Raw genomic sequence first — 17,249 nt, 5'->3', positions numbered from 1 at the left:
TTCGTTCACACAGGGTAAAACAATTAATCACAGCGCATCGCCATTCCGGCGCTGGGGCCAGTCGTCTTTGCGATCCCGCTCGACCGAACACCGCACCCCGACGAATGGATCGGCCCGGCGGCCGTCCTCGCTGGCCGCCTCCGAGAGCGACGTGTACACCAAGTCGATCGACGATGACTACAGCTCGACCAAGAGCGGCTATAATCCGTACACGGGCGGTGGCAGTGCGGGAGGCGGAGTGGATACGCTTTCCACGGAATCGGCAACGATCGCAGCCGGGCCGATGGGAGCGGCTGGAACCGGTGGTAACGGCGGCACGACAACCGGACCGACCGGTGTCGCATCGTGGGGAACGTCCTTCGAAAAGCTGCTGGAAGATGCGGCCGGACTGCACACATTCTCGGTAAGCACGTTAATGTTACCAAATGCTCTCTGTTTTTAAAACTGTTTCTCGTCCTTTCGTCCCGATTTGTAGGAATTTCTCAAGAAGGAGTTCTCCGCCGAAAACATCTACTTCTGGACGGCGTGCGAACGCTACCGGCAGCTGACGGAGCGGGAGGAGCGGGCGCGCGAAGCGCAGGCCATCTTTGCCCGCCATCTGGAGTCGGGCTGCAGCGAACCGGTCAACGTGGACTCGATCGCGCGCAACATTGCGCTGGAGAATCTGCCCCAGGCCGAACCGACCCTGTTTGCGGCGGCCCAGAAGCAGATCTTCAATCTGATGAAGTTTGACAGCTACCAGCGCTTCATCAAGTCGGACCTGTACCGCGTGTGCCAGGAGGCGGAAGGGAAGGGCCAGGGGTTGCCGTATCCGGGCGAACAGCTCGATCCGATGCTACGGACCAGCGCCACGATGCTGACGGCGAGCGGTACCGGCACCGCGGCGAGCATTACGAAGCTAAAGAAGTCGCTAAGCAATGCGGAAGATCGACGACGCAAATCGCTGCTGCCGTGGCATCGCAAGACGCGCTGCAAATCGAAGGACCGCGGGGACTCGGACACGTCCAAGAAGGATAGCAAGGAAAAGGGTGGCGGTTCGGGAGGTGGTGGTGGTGGTGAGAAAGCTTCCGGCACGACCACAACCGGGGGCGGAAGTAGCAGCAACACGTTGAAGTTGCTTTCCACCAATTCTACCAGCGACATACACAGTTCTCGAAGTTCCTTAGCAAGGTATGTAGCATTAGAGCATTTTCCTCCTCAGAGTCTCGTTTAATTCAAAAAATGGTTCGCTCTGTTACAGTTTTGATGCGGCGATCGGTGGCAAATCGTGCGATCCGGACGACTCACGCAACACGCTCTGTCGGGTGATCCTTTCGAACGGTGCGACCACCGTCGTGCAGACGCGATCGAACGAAACGATCAAGGAGCTGGTGGAGCGGCTGCTGGAAAAGCGCGGCATCGTGTACAACGCGTACGAGGCGTTCCTGGCCGGCAGCACGAAACCGCTCGACCTGGACGGCCCGTCGGTGAGCTTGGCCGGCAAGGAGGTGAACATCGATCAGCGCGTCGTGTTCAAGCTGAACCTGCCGAACCGGAAGATGATATCGGTCAAGAGCAAGGCGGCGAAACCGCTCGCGGACGTGCTGCGGCCGATCCTGCACAAGTACAACTACGAGCTGGACGAGATGAAGGTGGTCGTGCACTCGACGGTCGACGTGTGTCTCGACATGACGCAACCCGTGACCACGGTCGATGGATTGTGTCTGTACATACGCAGCGCGAACGAAACGCCAAACGTGCATCCTGAGCTGGGTCGTCCGCTGGCAGGGGCGCGACCAGTAATCAACACCGCCACCCATCAGCAGATCGTGCATCACTTCCAGCAGCAACAGCAGCAGCAGCTGCTGCAGCTACAAAACGGTCCGCAAGCGAGTGCCGCCGGTCAGCAGCAGCATACGTTTGCCGTTCCGTCTGCTCTTCCTCCGTCGTACGCGGTGGCAACGAACAGCAAGAGTCAGCAATTACTCGGAAACGGCACAGCTGCTTCCGCCACGTGCAATAATAACACTGTAAACCAAACGCAATCCCGTGCCAAGGAGCAGTCGGAGCAGCAGTCGAAGGACGATCAGCACCAGCAGCAGCAGGCAGGCGTCGGGGCCGGCACTCGGGGTCAGCAGGAGCTTAACTCACTGGACGAAATAACGAACAAGGTGTTCGACGAGTTGAGGAATGGCAAAACGGCCTTCGGTGGTGTTGTGACGGCAGTTGGAAAGGGGCCCGGCACCGTGGATGTAGATTGCGCGTCCGATACTTCATCGACGCGGCGCGATCGATTCCGTAGGCGCGGCTCCAACGCAGCACCGTCGGAGAGTGGCCGCGGGGCGAAAAGTAAAAAATGCTCCACCGGCGGCTCGGAGGACGGTGGAGAGAGTGTGAACAATCTCGGCATCAAGAAGCCAATCATCGCGAAACTGAAGGCGGGTGTCAAGCTGCAGATACCGACACGCTCCCAGAACGATGGTAAGCTGTGGCAAGACCACACCACACGGTGATGGTGATTTCTGATCTATGTTTGCTTTATCCCCACAGAGCTGCTGGAGGGTCTGAAGCGAGCCCAACGGAGCCGGTTGGAAGATCAGCGGGGCACGGAAATCAATTTCGAGCTGCCCGACTTTCTGAAGGACAAGGAAAACTTTTCCACTAGCTCCGCTGCGGTTAGTAGTAGTGCGGGATCGATTGGCGCCTCGGCAGTACCCTCGTCGGCGGCAGGCCCTTCCAAGCTGACGCGCAGTAAGCCGGCCCGCCGCTCGGAGGCTACCACCCCGACGGCGGAGTTTGTGGGCGGTTCGTTGCAGCAAATCAACAAGCCCCAGCCAGCGCCACGGTTATCGATCACCGGGCAGCAGGGTCGCCAGAACCTGTCCGGGCCGGGATCGCCCGTCCATGCGGCCGTCAGCGATAGCCATCTGAATCTGTCCACCCAGTGCAATGCTTCGCCCCTGCCGCAGGACGATCCATTCCACGTGCACGGGGGCGGCAGTGGCACTAATGGCGGTTCGCAGTCCGAAACTAGCTATGCCGGTAAGTAGTGCCCCGCGTGTGTATGTGCATTGGCCTTAGTTTGTGTGTGCGTATGCCACTAAAATGTTACCGCTTCCGGTCGCAAAAACGTATTTCGGTCGACCACTTACAATACTATAGACTACTAACTGTGCACTGTCGACGATCTACTACTGCTACGAATACTAACATTTCTTCTATTTTCCATTAATTCTTTGGCGTCTTGTGTGAAACTCATCGTGCGACAGGAAGCATAACGAGCGTGGTTGAAGTTGCTCTTGGATAAAGTTGGCCCAAACAATGCTAACACCAAAAGAACTCCCAAACTGTGTGTACCCATTACGTTCCAGCTGGCCCACCTTGGTTCTTTCCTATGTATATGTGCGTATGATGGAGCCTTCAATCTATGTACTGTGTGTGCGTTTGTGTTTTGCGTACCATTAGCCATTCCCATTCCCATTTGTTTTTATCTTTGTTTTGTGTGCTGTTGTTTGTGGTTTCTTTTCCGTTACGTATGGTCAGAGTGTTTTTTGTTTCTTCTTTATTTTATCGATCATTTTGTCACTACTTTTATTCTAGATGGATTTAAACCTATTTCATGTGTTTTTTGTATTTCATGTATTGTTATATTTTTGTTAATTATTTGGGTGTTAATATTGTTTTTACATGATACATGATTTAAAAAAAACTATCTAATATCAATTGCATGTTTCCTTATTGTTGCCCGAGGTCGTAGTAAAATGTTATTGTTGTTAGTGGCGTTGAGTTTCATCTTGAGTTATACTATTTCTTTAAAGTATATTACTTATAAACTCTAGTACATGTGTTTAAAACCATCATACTATTACAACATCGTCCCCGCATCGATCCCCCCCGTGTACTAATCGCACACACTCTGCCCATCTCCTCATTCCAGACACTACCCTAGTCTTCACCCATGCCCGACCTTACAATGGTCAAGCGCTGGTGACCGCCACACCCCGCACCATCCCATCTAGTTCCGCATCGCAGCATTATTCCGGCGATCATTCTAGCGATTCCAGCAGCACGGCCGACGGTCCCGACCTGCCCAACCTCGCGTGCTGCGAGCATCATCCGCACGAAATGTCGCCCGACAGTTCCTCGCCACCGACACATGCCAATCATTTGCATCCACTGCACTACCACCCGGCCGGCGCTGGAGCGTCCGGTGCGAATGGTGCGGCTGGCGCAACACCTAACGGCAACACGTCCACCAACAATCCCTACCCGCTAGCGGTACACTATCCGTCCCATCATCATCACCATCCGCACCTGCATCCGCATCATCATCCCCATGGGCAGCACTACCATCATCATCATCACCATCATACTCATAATGGCGGTGGGGGCTACCAGACGGCGACGTCGCAACCGGTAGCGAATGGAAGTAACGCTACCGCCGCCCCAGGTCAGGACGGGCAGCCGAATGCGATCAGTGGTGGTGCGCCCGATAGTCAGAAGGGACCACCGCCGTTACCACCGAAGCCGAAAATTCTACCCATTAAACCCTCCAACTGGGGCCACCCGGTGGCTGCCTCGTATGCACCGGGACCGCCTGGCAGTGCTGGTGCGCCTGGTGGTGGTGCTAGTGAGCTGCTCGGTGGTCTCTCCACTACTACACTCAGCACCAATGGGAGTATGGGAAGTAGTGTTAATGGCACGGGTGCAACCGTTGGCGGTCTTAGTCCCTCCAGCAGCACGGTTAGCAGTCATCATCCTAGTAGCAATAGTAACGGTGTAGGTGTGGGAACTGTCGTGGGGAGTAATGGTATTGTAAGTCCAACCACGCACAATGATTTATCGCGCGGAGGCCGCGAAGGGAATCGACAGCAGCGAGCCAGCAGTGGCAACGATGGTGGCAGCAGTAATGCATCGGCGATCAGTGTTGCCGTTGCGCAAGCACGCAATGTATATTTCGATCAAGGGAATAGCAGCTTTGTGTAGCAGTAATCGGTTATAGTCAAAATGCGGTTCCAACGATTCGGACGTCCAGAGGCGGAGTAGGATTCTTCAAATTTGGCTCTTCATAAAACAAAAGTGTAAAAGATCGTTTTTATATAGCTCGGGGGGATAAAAATTAATTTATTCCAAATTTCAACTTGCTTAAACATTGTTAGCACAATTCAACGGGGCGATTGGATTGGGAATCGGCGTGATAATACTATGTGTGGTTTGTGATGTTAAAAGTTTCGCCACGAAGATATTGATTCCTTTGTAAATAGTCAACACTGGACATCGCCTATCGGGCGGGAAGATTATAGCATAGTGAGGATAATGTAATGAAAGCTTTGAATAAATATAAATTATTTAATTTTCTATTTTAAGGTGAGTTAATATGATGTCTGAAGCTGATGGTAAGTATGATGAATGATGGGAAAGTCAGTAAAAAGAGAGAAAGAAACAATTTGCAGTAATATAAAGCATTTTTTACGATGTTCTACCGTGTCAGAGCTCTCCAGCTAAAAGTAATTCTCTTCGTTGTACATACGTCCAACTGCTTGGAGCACACTGTCGAATGTCGTGTGGAGCTTTGAAGTGCAGAAGAAGTAATAGTTATCAATTTCCTTCGTTCAGTTTACTGGCACGAACGTTATTCATTAACAAAAAATGATTTAATTAAAGGAAATACAATTCTCCTTAAAGAGCATGAACCGGACTCGAAAATGGGTACGATTATTTGTTTTTTATTATAACGACTAATAATGCATCATGATAAACGGTCACCAGCTGTTAGCACCACACTTCAAGCAGTTGCAACCGTTTCGGCCTTGGCCGCACCTTCCGCCGGTACCACCTCCTTCGATTCCGTTTCCGCCGCAGCCACCGGCGGTTCATCGTCCACGCGGTACGTGATGAAAGCGGGCGCCTTCGGTGGCATCCAGTCGGGAATAATTTTCTCGTGCAATCGCCACACGCCGTACTCGTTGGCCAGATGCTTCTCGAACACGACATACTCAAGACAATCCTTCGCTACCGTCTCGCTACCGTGCATCAGCCGCCCGAACCGGTCGTAGATGGCCAACGTTTGCTGGCTGTGGAAGCGGACCGTCACCTGGGCGAAGATGTTCTCCTTCGTAATCACATCGGTGCAGCGCGCATGGACAACGCGCGGCGGTTCGAGCGATTTCAGAAACTGCCACCGGATCGTCTTGTCCGCCACGTTGTGCATCAGCTCCGGGTAGGCCCGCTCCGTGACGATCTCGCGCAGCTTGTACTTGTTCTTTTCGCACAGCGTTTTGTGCGCCTCGATGTAGATGTCCTGCGCCAGTGTGGCAAACTCGGGCGGTTCGAAATCTTCGTCGTAATTGCGAATCTTGCGGATCGCCATCATCGATTTGGTTTTCTTTTCCAGCTGCTCAATCTTCTGCTTGGCACCTTCGCGCGAGATGGCCGACATGCGACCGTCCCCCTCCGGTGGGATGTACGGCTCGAAGACACCACCCGTGCAGCTGATGTGGAACGGGCGCTCGAGCCAGGGCCGGGGCGGCATGATGCCACGCTCCTTCATGCGCGTCTTCATCTCTTCCTGCGACAAGTCTTCCGGCCGCTCGTTCAGATTCGGGATATCGATCTTGACAAACTTCGCTTTACGCAATCGCTTCCACTTGGGGTCCCAGTGCTTGGTACGCCGGTGCCGGACCTGCTGCTGATTGATGACGGTCGCATTCTGCAAACAGGGCGCAAGGAAGCCAGCAGACGGGAGCTAAAACAGGCGAAGGTTTGGTACAGTTTTGATACGATTGGTACGGTGTTTGGTGCATTTACCTGAAGAAATTTAATCGCAGCGCGGCTAGCGGCTACGAACGAAGCCATGTTTTTATCGCACCACAAAAACAACACAAACTGTCAGTGCAATGATCATGACAGAATGGTGTACCCAAATAACATTTTTTGTAGGTGTGTTCTTTTCTGGAAGAACTTCAAAATTAACTAAGATCAAGTGTAAATTTTGCAGTTTTTCCGAAGAAAGATTTAAATAATTCAAACGCATCTTTATCGGAAAGTTTTTGTTTTAAATTATTTTAGTGCGAAAAATGCACGATGCGTGACGTTTGAACGAATCGAGCAGTTTGATGGAACGAAACTGCTCGAACGAAACGTCTTGTCGCGGTCGCATAAAAAGTGCTCGAAGTGCAACTTCCGTGTGTGGCCGTTCTGACAGTGCAGCGACACATTTCTTTCTCCATCGGCAGCGCGTGTGGTGTGATCGTTGTGCTCAGTCCAGTCCAGTGCTCCGCGAAATACCTAATAAAATTGTAAGTAAAGCCGCAGGTCTGCCCCTCTCGCGCTCGGGGCACCGTCGAAAAGTGGTCTGGAGGAGGAAGATGGTTAGAAATGTTAGGCAACACACGGTTTTTTTCATAAGCTGCACTCGCTGTGCGTGATGGAAGTAGAGATTTTTGTGTCTAGTTTTGCCACGGTTTCGATGGCTTCGGAATCGCCAGTTTTCTAATTTCACGAATTGGGGGAGTTGGTTTGCCCTGTGCGTGCGACATTTCTTACGATCGTGTTGAAATGTGCGAATCGTGCATGAGTCATCGTTATTTGTGTGATGTTTTAATCATCGCAGCAAAGCGATAAAGCATTGTGGTCATTCCTTTCTGGAAAGGTCCCGTTTCGGGCGGAACGTTAGATTCAAAGATGGCGCATACTCTGCGGAATGCGAAATGGCGTTTGATAGAAGGGGAGGGAGGTAACACGCACTTTTTGTCGGTTGCTTTGTGTTGGTAGGATAGATTCGAGAACCCTTTGCCAAAAGTCTCTTTATTAGCAGTGATTTCGGTCTCTGTAAGGTCAATAATCCACGAATTGCTTAATGTGTTGAAAACTCTCTTGTATTTCTCGTTTCGTATGGGGCACGACGACATTGATTGAAATTTTCTGTTCCCCTTTCTTTCTCTCCACCTTCCGGACTTGTCATATTGGGTTGGTGCGGCGAGCAGATGGGAAATCCTAACCTAACTTTCTATGCCGATGTGTCATGTTGCTGCCCGTGAGCAGCGGCAGCATAACTACGGTGAAGGGACGGGGTATTTCTTCGCCGTCGTCATCACTATCATCGTTGTCATTGACTTTTTTTTACACGTTCAAGGCGCAGAGAAGTTGTTGAACTGCTTTAAGGCAATCGACTAGCGACGAACATTAACGGTGGATTGCCTTGAATATAACCTTTAAAAACGGCTGCAAGATCAACCAAGCGTCGGAAGTGCATGGTGTGTGCATGTATGGTGTTGGGTTTTTTTTGCAGCAAATGCAGCTACTGCGGTTGTTTAATTTTGGCACCGTGCAAAGGACTTTCTTTTTTAACTGCTGCTGGGGTGCAAATGTGTTCCCCCTCACGGAAATTGGTGTCACAGTCACATGCTCGCGCGTGTGTGTGTGCAGTACATTTGTCTTATCAAGTTAAAATGAGTAGCCATGACTTTTTATACGTCTGTAAAGAAGCGTATGAGAGATAGGACTAAATGAGATGGTAGATGATAATGGAATGATTGTTGGCGATGTAGGTTAAAAATACAGCCTTTCTAGCCCTCACGCGCAAATCTTCCATCAGCTTCCCTTAGAGAACTCGTCCATAATTTGTGTCCAAGATGGAGGTCTGTGTTAGGTTGCCATATGCCCAACAACTTCAAAATGGAACGGGCTCAATGTCCCAAAATAAGCTCGATATCGCGAAATGTTCCTGCGATGCTTCATATTAGCAAGCACCACGCACTAGTATGTTGGTGTGGTGTGTAAATTTAAATATGGCTTTGTATGTCGGCGTGTGTGTGTGTGTTAATGGGTATAGCGAGGGTTTGTTTGCAAAACTTAAGTTGCACTTTGTAATTGTCATCAAGATGGGGCGGCAAAATTCCCCCATTGTTGGATGAGAAAGCATACATATTTTCTTTTACTTCGTTTGCCAAAAGGGGGAACAATGTTTGATAGTGTTATTTTCGTTTTCTTTCTTTTTCTTTTTGGTAGAAGTTAGTTTTCTTCATTTTCATCACAACCCCACTCACCATTTCACCATCGCACAAAAGGCACACTCCACCACCACTCCCCGCCATCACGAAATCAGAGAGATCGTAGCAAACCGTGTATAACTCTTGGGAGACAAAAGAACTTCACATTGCAATTAGCTAAACAAAGAGCCTACTACTACTACTACTACCACCACAGAGAAAGATCTAGCAAAGTGTACAGTAAACGAAAAGGAAGCACAGAGAAAAGCAGACGAACGAACCCAAATATCCCCCATCCCGAGCGCGCGGTGTTGTACCAGTTTTTGAGTTTGTTCATTTTTCTTACCGAATATTTTACACATTCATCTTTCATTGTGATTGGATAGATCGGCCCCGACGACTTCATTTTTGCGGAAAACCAGTAACTAAGTAAGCTTTATTTTATTTCTTTTGTTTTTAATTTATGTTTTATGTTTAGTTAGCTTTTTAAATGATTTCAGAACGTTGCGTGTGTAGTTGCACCCACAATCGATCGTTTTTTCGACGTTTGCGGTGCAGCAGTCTTTTTATGCCGTTGTCAACGGTTGTTTGGATCGATTGGCTTTTTGGTGGTGATTGTCGATTTGACTTTCTCGCATATCGATCGGAACATTCCGGCGCTGCGGACATAAAACCTGGATAAATTAGCAGTGCGTTATGTTAGCATTATTTAATTTTTCTCACCAAGTCAAAGAGAGAGGGTTTTGATGGGTGGGTTGGAAATCAGAGGACTTTATTCATAATACCTCAGAAAGCACCAAGGCGAGCGAGGAAAAGTGGAGAAATGTTTTGTTTTTTGCATCAACGGCACGAACGCCCCCTCCCGTTACATTTGCCACGCGGCGGGTGGTGACCTATGCCCCGCTCGTTTGTTTGATGTTGCACCATCTCTCACCTTCGTATTGCCCTTTTTCAGATCAGTTTAACGAAACGTATACGCACACGACGACCGAAAAAGCAAGAGCCACGTCGTTGTCGTCGTCGTCGTCGTCAGGGGAACAGACATATTGAAAATTGTTTTTCGTGGTTGAAGAAAATACGGGTAAGATACTTTCGTCGAACGGAACCTGCGAGATGCGGACGGATACCCTGTTTTTCGGCAGAAGGCAGCAGCAGCTTTTCTGTTGCTGACGTTCGGTTTTTGTTTGTTACATTCCTCAGCCTACGTGCATATTTTCATTCTCAACCTCTCCACTTTTTTTTTTTTTTTTGTTGAAATCATCAGCTTTTGATCAAGTTTTGCAGTTATTTTGGCACCGTCTATGCACGATTTTTATATATTTTCTGTACATATCTGGGGGGAAGTGTGGATAGTTCTTACTTTTTAGTTTAAAGTTTATCATTTTTGATTTACTAAGATGTAGCTTAAACGATTTACTATTACATTTAACTTTTAATTCAATACGTACTATGCTTGCGATTTGTTTCAAGGGTGTATTTTATTACAACCTTGGGCTAACAATGAGGTAGCGTTTACACACGCCCGTCTCTCTCTCCATGTCCATTTGGTAAGGACAGCGGTAGTGTCCATGGCCCCGTTAGTGACTGTCGGCGTAATGTAGGTCATCGGAAACGCCGGACGTGGAAGTTTTTTTGAGCGCCGTTCCGTTCCTTTTAATGTTTTTATTGGTTGTCTTTCATGAGCCAATTTTTAGATGATCGTAAATTGATCAAATTAATATGCTAAGAGCTAGTATGTAAATGGAATTATACTATCTCAAATAGTTTATCGAAGTGGGTAAATGATAAATAATTTAACATAAACACGCACTGCAATGCTAGAGAGAAAATTTAGAAGTAATTTAAATTGTAAACCTTCGCCTTTTTACTTAATATTTGTTCCTAATAGTACGCCTTTTTTTCTCTGTTCTGTTTTCCAGTAATTTGTTGTATGAGTCAGAAAGCCGAAAGACCAGTACTATCAGGTCAACGCATTAAGACCAGGAAAAGGGGTAAGTCTGAATTAAATCCGTTAAAGCACGTGTATTAGTTGTTGTACGTATCCATTACCTAACTAATAGGTCCAAGTCGATCGAATGCTGCACCTATTGAGCGGTCATGGTATAGCAAAATCGATCGCTCATTCCAACTTACTGCTCGTACTTTTTTGAGTTGTGCGTTGTGGGAACACTGGTGTGTTCCCGTGAGTGTATCGAACATATGGTAATAACATCTCAAGTGCTCTTATAGATAGATAGCGTAATGATTAAGATAATTTAGCGCAGCAATATTGTCGCTGGTGGAGTGGAAAATACGATAGGGGGTTTCTTTATCGTACAACATTTAAATACGTTTCAAAGAAGCCTCCAGATTCCTGATGGGTTGCCTCTAGTCACGTTGCATTGTGTGACGTTGGGTTGAGCAAAAGACCGACGAAGTCTTGTGGTAAAACACGTGGAATTGTTGGACACGTGCTTATTTCTTTGTTGAGTATGCCAAGGGGAAACGTGTCTCGTCCTTCCCTTATGAGGCGTACAGCACTAAGCGAAGAACGAATGCAGCCAGTTGTGTAATGCCAGAAACCTTTCGAGCCGTGCACTAACCACCGAGCAGTGCAAATGATATTAATGATCTTTTATCAAAATACACAGTTCCCTGCCACATGCTTGTGTTGCCGTATTTAAATGCTCTTGCTTGTGGATGTAATAATAAAAGATACTGTGAGATTAAGACTGGCTTCGGCTTAGCTATGTTACGCATGTTTGATTTCCCGTGCGTGCAGTAACACGCAGCCTGGCTACAGAATCACCACTTACCATGGAAAAGTATTTGTACGATATTTGTTTCGACTGCTACCGTTTGCTCTTGGTGGGCAAGGATGTAATAAAAGTATAAACCGCCAGCAAATTGGTATAATGTATATCCTCCAATTAATATACACAGTTCCCTGCCACATGCTTGTTGCCGTATATGAATGCTCTTGCTTGTGGATAAATAAAAGAAGATACTGTGAGATTAAGATTGGCTTCGGCTTAGCTATGTTACGCATGCTTGATTTCCCGTACGTGCAGTAACACGCAGCCTGGCTACAGAAACAAATAAAACTATCATCTTTCCGGAAGGAATTTACACACTAACACCTGTGTACTTTGAATTGTTTGCTAATGTATTTTCCCCCTTTTTTCGTTTACCCTTGATTTGCAGATGAAAGAGAGAAGAATGACCCCACGGGATTCCGTGACGCGGTCATTGCAGGTCTCGATGCAGCTGAAGATCTAGAGCAAATTTACAAGTACCTTGACAGCGCTGGTAATAAACTCGACTATCGTCGCTACGGTGAAGTATTATTCGATATCTTAATTGCTGGTGGATTACTCGGTAAGTAGCTGCTCACGTGTTAGGAGTGCTCGCACACTACATGCTTCACGGAGAGAACTCTTTAAATAATCTTCCCTTCATTGTCGTTGTCTGTTACAGTTCCCGGAGGATCTATCTCACAAGATGGCGAGAAACCACGAACCGATCGCTGTATATTCGCAGCATCGGAAGACATGGAATCGATGCGGAACCATGAGCAGGTACGGCCAAAAGAGCATACTGAGAAATAACGTATCTCTTGCACACTTTTAGCTAGAACCGAATGCTGAATGAGATCGATCTCCACAGCATATCGGTGTAGACATGTGTGCGAAATCATTTTGGAAACTTTTTGCTTGAGATTCATATTTTTCCTTATGGACTGCCTGAAGATGGATCTTTTCTAGTTTTCTGACATAATTTCTTTTGTTGAAATAATTTAATGCAGAAACTGTTCCAAAAGTGGAATGGGAGGTGCATCCTTATACTAAACCTGACTCTCTTCTATTCTCTCTGATTTTCCTTACAGATCTTTATGCGGCTTATGCGTCGATACAAGTATCTCGAGAAAATGTTTGAAGAGGAGATGAAGAAAATTCTCATCTTCATCAAGGGTTTTACTCCACTCGAAAGGATCAAGCTCGCTCGCATGACGGCTCTGTGGATGGGTAAGTTACTGCTCTATTCCTTTCAATCGTTTCCATCATCATCATGCTCTGCGCGGCACTAGGATCAAACTGCCGGAGGCGATGCTTTTTTATTCATGCCGATGGTTTAATACAAATATAAAAAGTGCCAATAGTAAATAATAGTTCGTTTTGCTTACGTCATCACTTATCCTACAGTTTTCTGTGACTTTTGGCGTCAATGAGGACTATTACAAAATATCAAAAAATCACTTTGCTAGAAACGATTGCATTTACTCGCGTAAATTTGTGTTGTGGGTTTAATTTTAACATGTTTCCTTTTGAATTTTCCTCTTCTTCTCCCCGCCAAATCACTACTACAGCCAATGGTTCCATTCCGCCGCAAGTGTTGAGCGTACTGAACAATGAACACCTGACGAAGGACGGGCTCGCGCTCGAGTTTCTGCTAGAGGTGTTCGTCACCTACAAGCAGGAAAAGGGCGGCAATGCGCCTTTGGTGGCGGCATTGCGCAAGAGCGGTCTCGACAACCGCCTGCTGGAGTTTCTGCCCTTGAACAAGCGCAACGAGGACTACCTCAAGACGGTGCTCGTCGAGAAGGATCTGGCCGACATCTTCAAGCTCCACATGAATCAGGCGAGCCAGGAAGCGAAACGAGAACTGACGCAGGTAAGGAAACAATGCATTGGTCGTGTACGATCACGTTAATGCTTCGGCGAGTAAGTTAAGTTGATGTGCAGCTCTATCTTATTCTTATTTGGTCGAATGGAAAGAAAACGCACCTTATTAGAACCTACTTATGCTGATACAAACAGTTTGTAGGTGTCGACTGTGTGCAATAGAATACTTCAGTGTGTCAACAGCATTAACATACATATTACCGATAACTTCTTTTTGTCGGCGATATAAATGTCTCTGTTGGCATGTACACAATGCTAAATGTTGCTAAAAACTTTTGTGTAAATGAAACCGAGCCTTTTTTACCCAAACCGTGATATACGCACATTAGTTAGTAGAACTAAATTGTATCGCTACATATCGATCTGTTTGGTGGGAAATCGTGTGCAAGAAAGTCATCAGAACCATGTGCATCAGTAAATGGTCTCTCATATCTCATGAGCATTTACTTGCTTTTTCACTCTGAGACAGAAGTAAAATTGGCTATCTGGTTGAAATTACGAGAGACAGAAAGAGAGCACTAAGCTTAGCTTACTCCCAGAACAAGTTGTACGATCAAATGGAAAAATGTACCTTTAATGGTCCATATGCTCCTTTGATTATCGACTAACAATCTGCCACAAGTGGTAGAATGATGTTACTGGGATATTAAACCATAATTTAAATCGTACTGCGTTGGATGATAGCAATTCGGAGTACAAAATCCGTTTTTGCTATTGAATGTCGTCCAACGCGTTAGATTTCAAACATGTGTCCGTTGTTTTATATTAAGCATTTAAATAACAGATATTATTTTCATGAATCTAATCGTTTGGTCGGCCTCTTTTTCATCTTCCTTTTCACAGCTGCTAGTTGATGATATTAACGATAACAAGACAATTAAGGATATTATCGCCGACACGAAGGAAATGTCGACGAAATCTAACATTCCCGAGCATGAAGTTGTTGGTCTCGTAAGTATTCTATAACCTTTCCAGCATGCTCATAGCGCCCACTTGCTCCTCCTGCCTACGGCCCTAGACAAATCCATTTTCTGCGGATCCCTTACCGTGCTATGGTTCCAAATGGTTTGCCAAAAGTGATATGATATTCATTCATGTCCCTTAGTGTGTGTTTGGGATGTTTGCTGCATCGTTTGCAACAAAGCGTTTAGCAATAAATGCTTCGTTTAGCAATAAAGAGCAACATTCTTTTAACCATATTATCGGAACAGTCTATTTAAATCGCATTACTTGTCTCATAGTGGCGCGCGCTGTGCATGTGTAACCGTTGTAGTGCATGTCTAAATGCAGTCAAGTGAACGATGTGCTTTCTCTTCAGATTTGGTCCACCGTAATGTCGCTAGCCGAATGGAACAAGAAAGAGGAACTGGTCACGGAACAGGCAACGAAACATCTGCGCACCTACACGCCACTGTTCGAAGCGTTCACCACCACGGACCGGTCGGAGATGGCCCTGCTGCTGAAGGTGCAGGAGTTTTGCTACGAGAACATGAACTTTATGAAAGCCTTTTCGAAGATTGTTCTGCTCTTTTACAAAAGTAAGCATTATTTCTTATTCCCGCTACTACAGCTGCTGCAACACAACACACTTCATTTACGTTTTTATCTCTTTTTTCTTCATTTGCAGCCGAAGTTATCACGGAAGATTCGATTCTGAAGTGGTACAAGGAGGGCCATTCGAACAAGGGAAAGATGCACTTCCTTGAACAGATGAAAAAATTCATTGAGTGGCTTCAAAACGCCGAAGAAGGTATGTGCATGTGCTTGTTATGCTGCTTTTGTTTACGGTTTCGATTGTCTCATTTGGACAATCGTCCGGTTAGTTGCATCATGGCAAACACGGACTGCATTGTTGTACTAGGTGTGCAGCGTTCGTTCTTGAATTGATGCGATAGTAAAGTTGCCGCGAGTTCTACTTATCTTTTTTTTCTATCCCGAAATAGAAAGACGAGAGCTTAAGCAATACAGATTATTAGTGTTCCACATTTTGATATAAATTTAGCCCACTCAAAAGGAACGTATCATTCAAATACTAATGGTGTGTTTCCATTTCTATTTCCTCATTATTTTACAGAAAGCGAATCTGAGGAAGACTAAATCTACACTGTCACGGTGGCGCTCATCTCGTTTTTTGTCGTCTTTTTTTGGATACGTTTTTCATCCCTCCCCACCACGCACCGTTTTTATCTACAATAGCGCGCAACCCATCACCACTACCACCACCACCACCACCACCAGTCACGATCACATCGCCTGGCGTTCTTCTTTGCAATAAACTAAACTATTCCGCGTGTGTTCCGCGCGCGCGCGCACCAATTAAAACAACATCCTTTATCCCCCATCGTCCCCCCGGCGGAACGCAGCAAAAGCACAACAATACGTATTCTCATTTTTATCCCCGTTATTATTATTTTTTTTATTAGAACAATGAAATCACCGTGGTGCTGAATAGAACGAACAGCGGCTGCTGCTAACCCCTTCCGCTTCTCTCCATGCTCTATCTCCCGTGGGCATGGGAGGGGAGGGTAGAACCGCTAGTGAAAAGAAACCCGATGGAAAATATAATACAAAATATGGTTGAAAGGGAAAATGTGTAGAGCTCTCTATCACTGTATTATGGTCTTGTTATGAGAAGAAGGCATCTTATTGTTCCCGTTTTTCCCCGCAATTGATTTCAGTGAAAGAATATTAATGTCGACTCCCCCCTGGAAATGATGTGTGTGTGTAAAGTACACTATTAGTCGTTTTTTTATTGGTTGTTTCTAGCTCCCCCCTAGGTCGGTTCCTTTGTAAACTTTGCTTTGTTTGGTTGTTTTTTGTTAGCTTGTGGTATGATGATGGTACAGTGTGCCCTTGCCCCACTGTTGAACTTTAAATAGTTGAACGAACAAAATAGCATCAAATGAAACACATCCAAATTGGTCTAAAAATGGTAGTGTAAACAAAATAGGACAGAGTTCAAGTGTAACTTTTCAATAATTGCCTGTTGCAAGCTATTTGATAAGAAAAGAAGAAGACCAGAACAACGAATTGAAGACAAACAAAATATCGTATGATCATGTGGTTTTCAGTAGCTCCTTTATTTTTTGCAGTAAAGTTGGTAGCCAAGGTGCATGAAGCTGCTTCTTGTAAATCCATAAACTAGCAGGATTTGTTTACTCTACTCTGCGATGTAAAGCTTGTTTCTTAATGACTTCAAAAATGACTGATTCATGTAAATCGGGTTTCAGCTCTGTTCCACTGTTTGTAAAAGTGTTCAGCGTTTAATGCTAGCTAACAACTGATTTAAAGCTAATTTAAAAGCGATACAATGGTTTCGTAGAAGCAAAATCATCTTTGAACTGTGAATGATGATGATCACCAACACATGGAATATTGTCGCCCTTCGTCGTTCATGCACTCTCCTCCACCCCACTCGAAGTAAGAGTCGAGTAAGGGAGTGGTGAAGTACAGGGAGGAAAAAACCATCCATTAACCAACAAGTGACCACTGACCTTCCGGTGTCTTCCAAAACCGTACTTAAAAGTAGCCCATAACAACTGTGGGCCGCCGCCAAACAACAACAAAAATAAAACAAAATATAAAGCAAAAATAAGTCTTGTAACAAACACTGCAAAAA

The 17,249-nt window shown here is 46.3% G+C and overlaps 3 protein-coding genes across 10 annotated transcripts in view; 2 read left to right on the top strand and 1 right to left on the bottom strand.

Moving 5' to 3' along the window:
* LOC120894158 (regulator of G-protein signaling loco) overlaps positions 1-5,345 on the top strand; it is a 40,594-nt gene extending 35,249 nt beyond the window's left edge. For 4 of the 6 annotated variants that reach the window (XM_040296578.1, XM_040296577.1, XM_040296581.1 and 1 more), the window contains 5 exons: positions 14-403; positions 476-1,170; positions 1,241-2,460; positions 2,530-3,021; positions 3,917-5,345. In XM_040296578.1, the coding sequence (XP_040152512.1) occupies positions 14-403; positions 476-1,170; positions 1,241-2,460; positions 2,530-3,021; positions 3,917-4,965 (3,846 nt within the window). In that variant the 3' untranslated portion in view covers positions 4,966-5,345. Of the gene's footprint in view, positions 1-13; positions 404-475; positions 1,171-1,240; positions 2,461-2,529; positions 3,022-3,248 lie in introns of all 6 variants that reach the window. The other 2 variants (XR_005738176.1, XM_040296579.1) reach the window with 2 other exon arrangements.
* A 344-nt stretch (positions 5,346-5,689) lies between these two features.
* On the bottom strand, positions 5,690-6,904 carry LOC120894165 (probable 39S ribosomal protein L45, mitochondrial). The gene is made up of 2 exons (XM_040296591.1): positions 6,787-6,904; positions 5,690-6,724 (listed from the first exon to the last, which is right to left on the bottom strand). The coding sequence occupies exons 1-2, from the start codon at positions 6,832-6,834 to the stop codon at positions 5,765-5,767; spliced, it is 1,008 nt and encodes a 335-aa protein (XP_040152525.1). The 5' UTR covers positions 6,835-6,904; the 3' UTR covers positions 5,690-5,764.
* A 251-nt stretch (positions 6,905-7,155) lies between these two features.
* On the top strand, positions 7,156-16,269 carry LOC120894164 (protein krasavietz). Of its 3 annotated transcripts, XM_040296589.1 has the most exons (12): positions 7,156-7,277; positions 9,356-9,398; positions 9,925-10,050; positions 10,889-10,960; positions 12,153-12,326; positions 12,426-12,526; positions 12,835-12,973; positions 13,315-13,619; positions 14,474-14,581; positions 14,949-15,168; positions 15,258-15,380; positions 15,705-16,269. In XM_040296589.1, the coding sequence occupies exons 4-12, from the start codon at positions 10,900-10,902 to the stop codon at positions 15,725-15,727; spliced, it is 1,254 nt and encodes a 417-aa protein (XP_040152523.1). In that variant the 5' UTR covers positions 7,156-7,277; positions 9,356-9,398; positions 9,925-10,050; positions 10,889-10,899; the 3' UTR covers positions 15,728-16,269. The 3 variants fall into 3 exon arrangements, with proteins under 3 accessions (XP_040152523.1, XP_040152522.1, XP_040152524.1); XM_040296588.1 differs by lacking the exon at positions 9,925-10,050; XM_040296590.1 differs by lacking the exons at positions 9,356-9,398; positions 9,925-10,050 and having other exon boundaries at positions 7,164-7,277.
* The last annotated feature ends 980 nt before the right edge of the window (positions 16,270-17,249 follow it).

Source organism: Anopheles arabiensis, chromosome 2, assembly GCF_016920715.1.
Source record: "Anopheles arabiensis isolate DONGOLA chromosome 2, AaraD3, whole genome shotgun sequence".
Taxonomy (NCBI): Eukaryota; Metazoa; Arthropoda; class Insecta; order Diptera; family Culicidae; genus Anopheles; species Anopheles arabiensis.
Note: the sequence above shows the minus strand (reverse complement) of the source record. Positions and strands in the feature narration are given on the sequence as shown.

Excerpts from the sequence above, each read along its gene's own strand:
- LOC120894164 (XM_040296588.1), top strand. The coding sequence starts at position 10,900 with ATGAGTCAGAAAGCCGAAAGACCAGTACTATCAGGTCAACGCATTAAG. Across the intron at positions 12,327-12,425 it reads AATTGCTGGTGGATTACTCG|TTCCCGGAGGATCTATCTCA; the intron begins GTAAGTAGCTGC and ends TGTCTGTTACAG. Across the intron at positions 13,620-14,473 it reads CGAAACGAGAACTGACGCAG|CTGCTAGTTGATGATATTAA; the intron begins GTAAGGAAACAA and ends TCCTTTTCACAG.
- LOC120894165 (XM_040296591.1), bottom strand. The coding sequence starts at position 6,834 with ATGGCTTCGTTCGTAGCCGCTAGCCGCGCTGCGATTAAATTTCTTCAG. Across the intron at positions 6,725-6,786 it reads CTGCGATTAAATTTCTTCAG|CTCCCGTCTGCTGGCTTCCT; the intron begins GTAAATGCACCA and ends CGCCTGTTTTAG.